Source organism: Melanotaenia boesemani, chromosome 8, assembly GCF_017639745.1.
Source record: "Melanotaenia boesemani isolate fMelBoe1 chromosome 8, fMelBoe1.pri, whole genome shotgun sequence".
NCBI classification, from domain to species: Eukaryota; Metazoa; Chordata; class Actinopteri; order Atheriniformes; family Melanotaeniidae; genus Melanotaenia; species Melanotaenia boesemani.
Window position 1 is genome coordinate 16375926 of NC_055689.1, and position 12729 is coordinate 16388654.

General features: G+C 39.9%; 1 protein-coding gene across 1 annotated transcript; it reads right to left on the reverse strand.

Annotated features, from left to right (window-relative positions):
- Window positions 1–2443: 2443 nt before the first annotated feature.
- On the reverse strand, window positions 2444–12482 carry LOC121644508. The gene is made up of 26 exons (XM_041992482.1): window positions 12283–12482; window positions 12142–12194; window positions 11948–12016; window positions 11193–11422; window positions 11036–11114; window positions 9800–10197; window positions 9122–9686; window positions 8829–9025; window positions 8291–8680; window positions 7656–7948; window positions 6888–7150; window positions 6508–6573; window positions 6181–6318; window positions 5842–6098; window positions 5649–5733; window positions 5347–5418; window positions 5015–5149; window positions 4668–4924; window positions 4486–4570; window positions 4178–4384; window positions 3932–4069; window positions 3381–3637; window positions 3156–3240; window positions 2958–3070; window positions 2639–2737; window positions 2444–2534 (listed from the first exon to the last, which is right to left on the reverse strand). The coding sequence occupies exons 1-25, from the start codon at window positions 12357–12359 to the stop codon at window positions 2675–2677; spliced, it is 4572 nt and encodes a 1523-aa protein (XP_041848416.1). The 5' UTR covers window positions 12360–12482; the 3' UTR covers window positions 2444–2534; window positions 2639–2674.
- Between the last annotated feature and the right edge of the window lie 247 nt (window positions 12483–12729).

A 12729-nucleotide genomic window follows, 5' to 3' on the forward strand; every position in this document is an offset into this window, starting at 1 on the left:
ATTATAAAACACCTGGACTCACAACTTTGTCTTCTAAATTTGGCAGGTATTGTTAAAATATGATCTGATTGATTAAGCAGTCTTGATATCAGCCACTGCTCTGTCCATCTCTAGGGATATTGAGTCTGTCTTTTGTGATTGTCATTTTGGCAAGATAGATTTTTATCTCTTATTGGTCCCCATTTAGATGGCTGAAGTTATTGTTACAGTAGGCAGCTATGAATCTGAGTGACTGGCCATGACTGGCCAGAGATCAGTCCTTAAAACTCTTCTGTTCAACGTATGCTTGCTTCTGGTCAAATATTACATAACTTTATCAAAGTTATGCAGACGATACACAATTTTTTGTATCTTTATCAACAGGCGAGTGAAGTCCAATAGATTTACTGTGTCAGCGTTTGGAGCAAATAAACACCTGGATGAGAGAGAATTTTCTACAATTAAATGAACACAAAGATTATTCAATTTAGTAGCAAAGAGTAGAGAGTCAGCATTGGTAAACAGCTCGAGACTTGGGCTCTTAATTACCAACCAAGTTTGCAACCTTGGATTGTTGATACTCGGATCAGACATCACTAAGAGCTTTTTACCAACTTACACAGAATTAAAAGTTGACTGATGGTCTTAACAGGACTTCCTGAAAAGAGCATTAAACATTTGCAGCTCACCCTGAGTGCTGCTGCTAGAATTTTAACTAGGACTAAGATCTGAACACATCACACCAGTTAAATCTTTACACTGGCTTCCAGTCCGTCACAGAACAGATTTTAAAACCTGATAGCCCAACATACATCTGTGATATGTTCAGAGCATATAAACCTTCCAGAGCTCCTAGATCTAAAGACTCAGGTCAACTAGTCCAGGCCAGAGTCCAGACTAAACATTGAGCATTTTGTAGTAATGCTGCAAACAAGTGAAACAAACTGCCAGAGGAGATTAAACTTCCACCAAGTGCAGAGACTTAAATCCAGGTTAACACATCTATCTGTGTGTGATTGTGATTTTTTATAGATAGATATTATATAGAGCTTTTCAAGGCACCCAAAGCGCTTTATATCGTGTATCCATTATTCATCCACTCCTCACTCATACCTGGTGATGGTAAGCTACGTGTGTAGCCACAGACACAGTTGCCCTGGGCAGGCTGACGGAAACGTGGCTGCCAATCCGCGCCTACGGCCTCTCCGACCATCACCGAACATTCATCCACATTCATTAACCAGTGATGCAAACAATGGACGCAAGGATGTTTAAGTGTCTTGCCCAAGGACACAACGACAGATGACTGCGGGAGTGGGAATCGAATCGCCAACCTTCCGGTCATTGGACGACCTGCTCTACCGCCTGAATCACTGCCGTCCCGATCTGTAATGCCTTTAATGTTTTATGTAAAGCACTTTGAATTGTCCTTTATAGGAAATGTACTATACAAATAAACTTGCCTTGAATTTATATATAAAAAAGCTGAACTATTTTAGACTTTATAGTCAGATTTGTCCCATTTGATAGGGTAAATTGAACTGGTTTAAATTACCTGAGTGTGCAATTGTATGTTCTTTATTACTTTAAACATTTGTCTTCAGATTTCTCTTAAATCATGTATCCCATGTTATACATTTTTGCATGCAATCTCTTTACGCAACAGTAAAACAGCCAGGAAATGTGTGGAAACAGTTGATACTTACGATCAGCTTCTGATTCTTGAATTCCACAGTGTGATTGTAAACTTTGATCTTGATCTCTTGTAAACCATTTTTTTGTTGCTCATCACTGCTGTCATCGTCACTGACTTGGTCACTGTGATCTTCCTCTCTGCTGTCATGCTGACTATCACCATCTTCAATAGTGCATGTATTGATGACCTCAACATAGACATCTGGAAGGTTACTGGGCAAATGTTTGGTCCTAACCAGCACATACGAGTGTTGACCTTTAAAGTCATGAGTCATTTCATCAAATGTTTTGTACTTTGAGTCTCCTTTGATGATGCACTTACTGAAGTCTGGAGAAACAAGCATGGAGAATTAGAAAATTAGTGAAAAGGATGCGCTGCCATTTTTAAAGAGAATCAAGTATTTACAACACCTGTTGACTGGCAGTAATAATAGCCCATCTCATTTTGAAGGCAGATGGCATCATCATCACACTTCTCACTGTCACAGTCAATCTTCCCCATGCCATCATCTTCCTCACATTCACATTTCTGACTGCAGTGGTTAGTGTACCAAAGTTCATTGAACTGATGAGAGAGCATACTTTTTAGACCAAATATTAACACACAACTTCGCCCCCGGCCATTGATAGTTTATTTTAAAAATATTCACTCACTTGGAATTTTGTGCCGTTCCTGTCCACACACCCACACTCTTGTATCGGCACACAAACCCTCCCTTTCCTCACAAACCCATCATCACAAACACATCCTGGCACACAACTGTCATCACGACAGTGTGGCGGACCATTCAGATGTGTACAGGTCGGACAGCAGGCAGAAATGCAAGTGGTGTAATGACTGTTTCCTGCACAAGAGGGTGCTACAGAGGGACAAAAGTATCCTTAAAAAATGCACTTTGTAATAAGCCTCCAATTAAATTTTTAATTAAACCAGTTCATTGGTTATTGTTCTGAATCAACTTACTTGATACAGATATGGTTGCTGGTTGTGTCAATGGTTTCACTGTAGTTGACGCGGTTGACACTTTTGACGTGTGCCGAGTTGTGGTGGGCTTGGCGGTCGCTGGGGAGCGGGGCTCAGTGGTCACTGGGGGCCGAGCCGTGGTGGGCTCAGCGGTTGCTGAGGGGCGGGGATCAGTGGTCGCTGGGGGCCGAGCCGTGGTGGGCTCAGCGGTCGATGGGGGGCGGGGTTCAGTGGTTGCTGGGGGGCGGGGCTCAGCGGTCATGGGGGGCCGAGTCGTGGTGGGCTCAGCGGTCGCTGGGGGGCGGGACTCAGCGGTTGCCCGGGGCCGAGCCGTGGTGGGCTCAATGGTCGCTGGGGGGCGGGGCTCAGTGGTCGCTGGGGGCCGAGCCGTGGTGGGCTCAACTGATGGTGGTTGTGTTGGTTTAGCCAGATCTGTAAAAAGATTTCACTAAGTCTTTAAACATCAGTTTCAGATACACCGTTTGGAAAAAAAAAAAAACATAACAGGACAGATTACCTGCACAGAACCCATGGTAAAGAGAGAGATCGTCAATGGCCACATTGGACTGATTACGGGAACCTCTTCGGCCTTCTATGATGATCTAACAAAAAAATAAACAGGTTAAGTCATGCAAGGCATGGATTAATTAAAATTATGCCAACATGTATAGAATGTATCATATTGAGTAATATTTGCACATAACGTTGTACAACCTCCCAACCCATTTTTAATTCAACTCACTTGGAACCTTCCTGTTGATACCAAATCCACTTGAGCCAGGTGCCAGACATTTCCCTGGTCATTACTTTTTCTCCATACTAGATCAGTCTTTCTGTCCTGAAGCAAGTATATATTGAGAGCCATTGTATCAGCGGAGCCATACATGTAGTACCACAACTGCAGACATTGTGGACCAGAGTCTCTACACTCTGGGCTGATGAGACGAGCCGTGTCTCCAAGAGATGCCTTATTGACTTCAATGTAAAGATAGTGTCCACCTGGGCAATGACATGAAATAAGACAGCACATTGTAATGCTTACAAAAAATAAAACACCAAACTTTTCACTTCTATAAGTTGTGTACTTGTCTTGTAGGTAGTACACTTATTTACTTAAACGTGGGATGTAAAATATTCATCTTTACTCATGCATCAAAAGGTATGTTGAAATACTGTATATCAGAAAGTTTCCTCCAGTTTTACAAGTTACTGACATGACAATACAAAGTTGTATTTTATTTTCATCCCAAAGAAAAGTCAACTTCATTTGTCTTATATGTAAAGGCTCATTACTTCCTGTGGTGTGATCAGAAGGGGGAGCGGTAATCTCAGTGAGAGTGGAGCCACTATGCCTTTTCCAGTCAAACACATCAGTAAGCAGCTGAATCCATTGACAAATATTTCTCTCAAAGTCACAGTTTAGATGGCACTCTGAAAAGAAAGAAAATTAGGTCAAGGGCATAACAACTCTGAGAAGTCATTGTCATTGAGAGAGGGAGAGAAGAAAAAAACAAAACAAAAACTGTATAATTACTATACCTGAGTGCAGCTCTGGAGGCTCAGTAACATTGTCCTTATTAGTTAAATCAGTTACTGCTTCAGCTGTGGGAAACATTGTGAGAGGGGAATGAGCAGTAACATTGACCAGAGGGGGTTTTGGAGTTGCAGTAGTAGGCACAAGGACACTTGGGGGAGCTGTGGTATTTAGGTTAGGTCTAACAGGTACTGCTGTAACACCACTATAATCTGAAAGAAAGAAAAACATATCAGACATGTAAACTTAAAGGACTTTTTTTCCTACCCCACCACATCTGCAAGAGTATTTTGTCATTGTTCATGCCACCTACAGGAGCAGTGTCCGTGATAAAACTTTATATCATCTACGGCCACATCTGACTGCTCACTGGATCCTCTACGCCCTTCAATGATTATCTGAAAGGTAGTGTGGAATTCATTAGCAAGGTTTTCAAAAGGATACATTTTCTTAATTAGAAGTCACCTTCACATACATGTTTGTTTTAAGAGTTACCTGAAAAGCCCCAGTTGTTTGGAAATCCACCTGAGCCAGATGCCATATATTGCCTTGGTCATTCCTCTTCCACCAGATAGCATCAGTCACTCTGTTTTGGAGCAAGTAAACATGGAGACCCATTGTATCTGCTGAGCCATACATATGATACCAGAAGTGTAAACACTGAGGACCAGTGTCAAAACACTCAGAACTGATGAGCCGAGCTGTGTCGCCATGTGTCACACTGTCGGCTTCAATATAAACATAATGGCCACCTAAGAGGAGGGGGGAGGAATAGATTTGTTTGATGGATATTTTCCCCATTACCTTTAAGTATTGTCATTTATAAAATTAGAGCGCATTACCACCAGTATGGTCAGCAGAAGGGCCAGTCATGTTGGTGGGGGTAGAACCAGTATGCCATGTCCAGTCAAAAGCATCAGTGACCATTTGATTCCAGCTGCAGAGGCTCCCATCAAAGCTACAGTCCAGATTGCAGACTAAAAGAAGGGAAACATTTGGTTAAATATTAACATGAGCCTAGTGGCACTCAAGTTCCTAAAAACTAACCTGTTCATTAAAAGCTACAAATTCAGTAGTTATTGGACTAGTCTTACAATAAATGTTAATATGTAACCACATTCCATCTTTAAACCTAAACAATTCACACATAAAATGTAGCTTCCTGTGTGCTTACTTGGGTGTGAAGGGAGAACTTCTACAGCTGTGTAAGGAAGCACAGTACCATAAATCAGGTGTAGGGAACCATCTGACAGAAGTGACAAATTTATTTAAACCCATTAATATTGATCATACTAGTAAATTTGGATCCTAATTTACCTGCTCTGCAAGATATATATATATATATATATATATATATATATATATATATATATATATATATATATATATATATATATATATATATATATATATATATATATATATATATATATATAAAATATACACCACTTATAGAAAAAGTTCTCAGATGATCACCTGAGCATGAGCCAAAATCAATAGAAATATCATCTATGGCCACATCTGACTGAGCAGTGGATCCTCGAATCCCCTCTATGATGATCTGAAAGAGGGGAGGGAAAAAAAGGGGGGTGGGGGGTGGAATACAGTCATTGGTCTTTGCTTATATAACACTAAATATCTTAGGTCCATTTACTAAAATTAGACTTACTTGGAATGGACTGGAAACCCCGAGATCAACATTTCCATGATGCCATTTGGGTCCCCGATTGTTCATCACTGACCAGAGCTTAGTAGCTTTATTGTCTTTTAGGAGGTAAACATTGAGAGCCATGCCTATGGCTGAACCGTACAAGTGATACCAAAAGCGGAGGCAGAGTGGGCCACCATAATGACACACTGAGCTCATCAAGCGGGCAGAGTCACCGTGGGTTACACTGTCTCCCTCAAGGTGCATGTAGAAACCGTCTAAAGAAAAAGTTCATAGAAAGTATAAATCATGCTTAAAAAAACAGCAATGCCACAAGCAATGGTGAAGGCTCACTAATACCTCCAGAGGTGTGGTCTTGGTTTGGTCCAGTTAAATTTGATGGTGTTGGTCCAGAATGCCTTGTCCAATCAAAACTGTCCTGAATTAGCTGCTCCCACCCACAAAGACTTTGATCAAAATCGCAGTTCATGGGGCATGCTATGATAAAGCATATAAATTAAATAGTGTGAGTGCCAGTTAAATGAATTTCCATCAAGAAACAAAAAGTTATATCTAAAATAGGTTAGTAGGCTACTATCTCAAAGTGCATGTCAGCAAGGATCACTTAAATGGGATTAGTCATTTATCTAAAAAGTCTGATAAACCCCTCCAATCCAATGCTCTTACAAATTTGATCTGGAGTTGGAGAGGTAAGTCCGGGAGTTGTTGGAGTTGCAGTGGTTGGGAGATTAGCTGTTAAAAAACAACAACAAAAAAAAAATCCAACATATGATTTTAATAAAAAAGGTAATGAGTTCACCAACTAAACCTACTTCCCAATGCAAGCATGTCTGGCTACCCTCTATACCTTAAACACTCAGTTTAACCACCATCTAAGAATATTTTTACATCTCTGCATCACTTCAGTAAATCTAAGAATTAAAAAAAAAAAGTTTTTATGTAGTTCATTTATACAAGAATACAAGAAGTCACTCATTACCAAAATACAAAATAACAGGAAGATGTCTCAGTAAAATTACATTAATGTATCAGACTCAAATCCTCACCACAGGCTGTGCCAATCTGCCAGTTACCAAGTTCAACTCCTACAAACTGGCATGCAGCTGCATAAGACTTCAGAGATTCGCAGAGTGTGTGTTGGTCACCACTGGTTGCACAGTAATCGTACACACAACTACTGAGGTAGATGCTTGGGTGAACGTGTTCATGGCAAGGTCCAAAGGCATCTTGGAGCAATGTTGAGCATGCCTCATTAGCTTCATTCTTATCATTTTCGCATAGTCTGGGATTATTTGGATGGGAAACACACCTGGAAAAAGAAACAGATGTTGCCTTTAGATTACACCCCTCCCCCTCATTTAGGAAACCTTGATGTTAATCAGATTTCTCTTACATCTTCCGATTCCAGTTCAAGTTAATATTGTAGATAGTTTACACCCTTTTCAGTAAAGTCAACATTTGAGTTATGAGTTCATAAAAAAACCAAAATGTTTTACAGATCGTTTTCCCCCTTCCATCCTTATTTTGAATGGACATAAATCTTAGTCAAAATCCAATATTTTCAGTGCTAGTGAATGAAGCATTAAAGCTACATTTCCCTCAGAATTTAACCAATTCTAAACTAGGCTTGCACCCCCATTGATTTTTTTTTTTTTACTATAACCTTTGTTTAGCTGGTCATCAAATTGCAGGTCAGGTCTCAAGACATTGCCTCTAAAGTTGATGATTACCACTTATTTAGTTTAAATGTGTTACCCTTTTAGCATTTGTTAAAATGTCACCCATTTTGGGTAACCCATTACACAAAAACTTACTCATTGTCATTGTGCACTCTCCAACTGTCACCAAACTCAAATGGTTCAGCAGCATATTGGCCTCCTGGCATTAGAAAGTCATCATCCTGGTATCCAGAGTAAGTTCCACACAGTCCACAAAGTTCATATTTATAGCGCTCATCCACTTGCAGGAAAAGTCTGTTCTCCCCATCCATCACTATTTTTAAGCCAAAGGTTGACTCCAGAATGATGTTCTCATTTTTCATGTGGACCCACACAAAGCCATATGTACCATTGGTTGAATAGGGAAGTCTCACATGGCCACCATGCACCTGAAGACAGAAACAGCAGTTATTTTCTTCAACTAATTTGAATTACAAAAAAAAAAATAAAAAATTCTGTGATTGGTAACTGACTAGTTTAAGCAGTTAGCCTTCAGCTAGCCATTATGGAGAAAGCCAAGCTGTTTGGACAGTTTGTCTAAATTTCACAGCTTCCCTCCATTGACCTGACAACATAAAGCTGTAAATTCATGAACTACAGTAGTAAATGGGTCTCTAAACACTTAAACTCGCCTCTAAACAATTGTTAAAAAATTTTACTGCAATTTAAAATAGAGAGAGAGAGGAAAACAAAAGACAATTATGTGAAGGAGAAAACTATACTTTGCTTACATAGACTTCTCCGCTCTGATTCAAGGTGAGGTGCAGATCATAAATCTGAAGAGCCACAGCATCGAGCTTGGACCTGGTGAAGTTTTCAAACGGAGGATGCATGTTATACCCAGTAACACTGAACTGGACTGAGCTTTCACCACCACATGTTGTGGTCAGTGTGTAACTACAGCCCCCTTGGAAGTCATAGGCCAGCTTGTCAAAGGTGATGTAGTGTGGATCACCATAGACACTGCAGGTTGCAGGTTTGAAAGGGTAGCAGCCTTTAACTCCATCTTTTCCCTTACAGATCTCATTGTCTGCACATTTTATTGCAGTGCATAGCATGGTATTATTCCCCATACACTGGCACTGTTCCACACAATCTCCCTCCATGAATGCGTTTCCTTTCTGCAGGGAAATAAAAAGGGGTGATGTGAATACAACATGGTTCTGTGAAACAGTGGGGGGTGGGGGGTGGGGCGGGGGGGGGGGGGGGGGGGGTGGGGGGTGGGGGTGGGGGGTATGGGGGGATTTCTGTACATCTACCCTAATGTACCTCATAGTGTTTTCCCTTATACCAGCATCCACAGTTTTCTGCTGGGACACACTTATCCCCACTGAGCTTGAAGCCAGGGTCACATTCACATCTTTCCTCACAACTTCCACAGGATCTTGTTATATCCAGACTGGAGCACACCTTTGGACAGCCATCAGCACATGAGTTATAATGGCTGTTTTCACCACATTGAAAGGCTGAAAGGGAAGAAAAAAGATTGCATGACCCCAAGTGATAAGACTGCAATTTCCAAACATTCTAATGAAGATAAAAGCAGAAATAAAATAACTTACGACACAATGTTGAGTTCCTCCATACGGGTACAGCTACTCCAGCATCTTGGCAGATACCTCCATAGACCTGGAATGCCTCGCAGAGCACTCCTTGATCACCATGAGAGGAACACATGCCAACCATGCATGCCCTGAAGTAGCTCTCTGCCCCTAAAACTGATAAGCAGTCCGCAAAGGGCCCAGTTCCAGAGATGAGGCCTCCGCAGGACAACTCGCTGACATACTCTGCCTCTGCCAACAGGTCACACTGATAAGGGACAAGAATGGTCTCACAAGAGGACGGGGTTTCCCCAGTCTGCCAGCTCTCAGCCAAAGCTGTAGTATTTTCTGCTTTTGTACCATCAGGCTTGAGGAAGTCATCGCCACGAAGGTGGTTGAAGTTGCCACACATGCCACAGACTTTATTAGAGTGGTTGGATGGCAGGGTGACATGGACAGCCCCAGCAATGTCATATGAGACAGACATACCAGAACTTGTTTCCAGGACAGTAACTGCAGGGTTGCTCTTAATAGCGATGGTGCCATTGCTGAGGCTGAGTGGAAGCTTTTTCCAGACTCCATTAACCTGAAACACAGAATTATGTAGGGTTTCACCAGCTGAACATCTTTGTTGTTGTTAGAGGTGAAATAAAAAGTCAATCAATAAAATAAATAATTAATGTCTCCAAAATAACTCACCACGACCTGGTTTGTCTGCCTTTTCACCAGTAAAACCCTGATCTTCCCCAACTGCACAATAATCTGCTGGACAGTAGGCAGAGTTGTGTTGCTGCTCTGCTCATTGACAACCTCCACACTGAAGTTTGGCAGGGTTTCAGTAGGTGAGCAAGTCTTAGCCAGCACATAGGTGCAGGAAGCCATGAAGCGAAACACTACTCCGTCAAAGGTGCTGCAGTCTGTGTGATTGTGTATAGTGCACATCCCTTTGGTGGAAATTCCACTGGAGATTCCAGTTTGAGGACCACAAATTTGATCCTTAGGGCACACGGAGGGAAAGCAGAAGAGCTGGCCACCAGAACAGAGGCAGCGAGTGGAGTCATCTGTCCACAACTCTGTGTTAGATTGACACTGCTTTCCTGTAAAGGTGAAACAGTTGTTTAAGGCTCATTTCCACACTTAGCTTAACTCTTTAACAGAATGAGTTAGAAAGATTTGTCCAGCTCTTTGGCTCAACTCAGCTGCGTGCACTTATGCCCAAGGTGATATTGTGTGATGAAATCGTGATCTTGTATTCAAACAAAATGACTTCTAAAAAAATCTATCTATCTATCTATAATGTATATATATATATATATCTATATATATCTATATCTATATCTATATATATATATATATATATCTATATCTATATATATATATATATCTATATATATATATATCTATATATATCTATATCTATATATATATATCTATATATATATATATATATATATATATCTATATCTATATATATCTATATCTATATCTATATATATCTATATCTATATCTATATATATATATATATCTATATCTATATCTATATATATATATATATATATCTATATCTATATATATATATATATATATATATATATATATATATATATATATATATATATATATATATATATATATATATATAAAATGCACTGCCTCTAGCACTACATGACAGCTCCTGGGTCCAACTGGACTCAATGCAGTCTGGCTATCACTTAATTATTATGTCCCATCTTGTTTGAATTCATGCTTGTGTTGTTCTTACTCTCAAATGTAAATCGATTTGGATAAAAGCTTCTGCTAAATGACTATAGAATAGAATAGAATAAATCAAGTAAACAATTTACAACACTATCAGTAAAATGTTGCAGTTTTACTGTTTGTAACTTTACTTTCACATTATTGTCATGGGTACCTGATTATTATTAAGTACTTACCACATGGACCTTGTTTTACAGCTATCTGCTTTAGTGTAGTCGAGTCTACAGACACAGGCTGGACAGCTTCAAACACAACCTAAGATGCAAGTTAAAGAGTATACTGTAGACAATTTAGATGCATCAATTAGACATGAGGTAGTCTGCAGTGTTTTACCTTAGTGCCTGGTTTAGTGATATTTAGGGGCACAAGCACTTGTCTCCATCCATCCCTGGAGACAGCAGGAGAAGTCCATATTTCTGTTAGACTGATGCTGCTCTTTAGCAATCCACGGAGTTCAGACCCATTAGATGCAGCTGGGGCCAGGTACCAGAACTCTAAACAGGCCTTGCCCTTGATTTCCAAAGGGTGACTCTCTAAAACGTCGATCTTAACATCCTTTGGACCTGGGGACAAAAAAAATAATTCAATAAATAAAATAAAATAAAATAAAATAAATGCTTTCAGTGTCATTACTAAGTGGCTAGGCTCATAGTTCTTGTGTGGCACTTTGTTTCTAGAGTACAAAGTCAGTAATCTTGTTCAGAAGAAAAAAGAAAAAAAAAACAAAACAATAAAAGCATTTAAGTTTATAAATTTATCCAGCTTAAAAATGGCAAACAAGATGCATAGCTGTTGTGGTGCAATTATAAAATGCAAATAGCTGCCTGGGTGAGTTTTTTTGTGCTAAATATGAGCCTCAATTATAAGCTCTCCATTTTAACTTTCCATGGGAGCACACCAGGTTATAAAAGATAGATAAAATCACAGCCTGCGTGCAGAATAAAGCTGAACTCTGGCCCAATAATCCAAGTCCTGTCTAATCGATTACAACTCAATGTGAAATTTGTTCTATTAATTCATCTATCTGAGACTCAATTCCCTTTTGACTTCAATATAAAAAATATATATTTAAAAGTAATCTTTTATACCAGTTTCTTGGCTCTTGGTCCAGTCACAAGTCAGATTCAAATGTCTGTTGAGACATTGTGCAACATATTCTACAGGACAGAAAGGTTTAAACACCATTAAATACAGAAAGCCTGTCCATTATTTACAACCAATTTATATTATAAAATCAATTTTTGCAATATTAAGAATGGAAAGGCCTTAGAAGCTGTAATACCTGAAGATGCCCTCAGCTCCGGTAAAGTAACTGCTGAAAAGTCATTTTCAGCTCTGGAATAGGAAATGCAAAGGGGAAAACCATGGGTTAAATAAATCTCCAAATTTCCTTGGCGAAAAACTGAACAATCTCGAAACCCACCTGCACTCAAACCCTGTCTGAGTTAAAAAGAGTAGAGCAACTGTGACCAACAAATCTGTGTGGATGCCTCCAAGCATGGCTGATCCTTCAGCAGCGGCTTTTCAGCTGCTCCGCTGTTACTGATACTCTCTCGTTGATGAGTTGAAGGACGATGAGAAGCAACTATTGCAAAGCCTTTCTGTGAGAAAAACAGTATATGTAACCCCTTTAACAGCCAGTATAGTGCGATAGTTCTCACCACAGAGCAGAGGGTTTTAGACATTTATCCGCCCCCTAACCAGGTAACCAAATTAGTGGGAGGAGAAAGAAGACAGTTAAGAAAAGTAGGGGTTGGGCTTAGTCTGGGGCATAAAAATGCTTTAAAAGGTGACGACATGCTGCCAACACAGTGTCAGTAAAGAGTGACAGGCAGTGTCAGAGATTGGTAGATCATAAAAAAAAAAAATA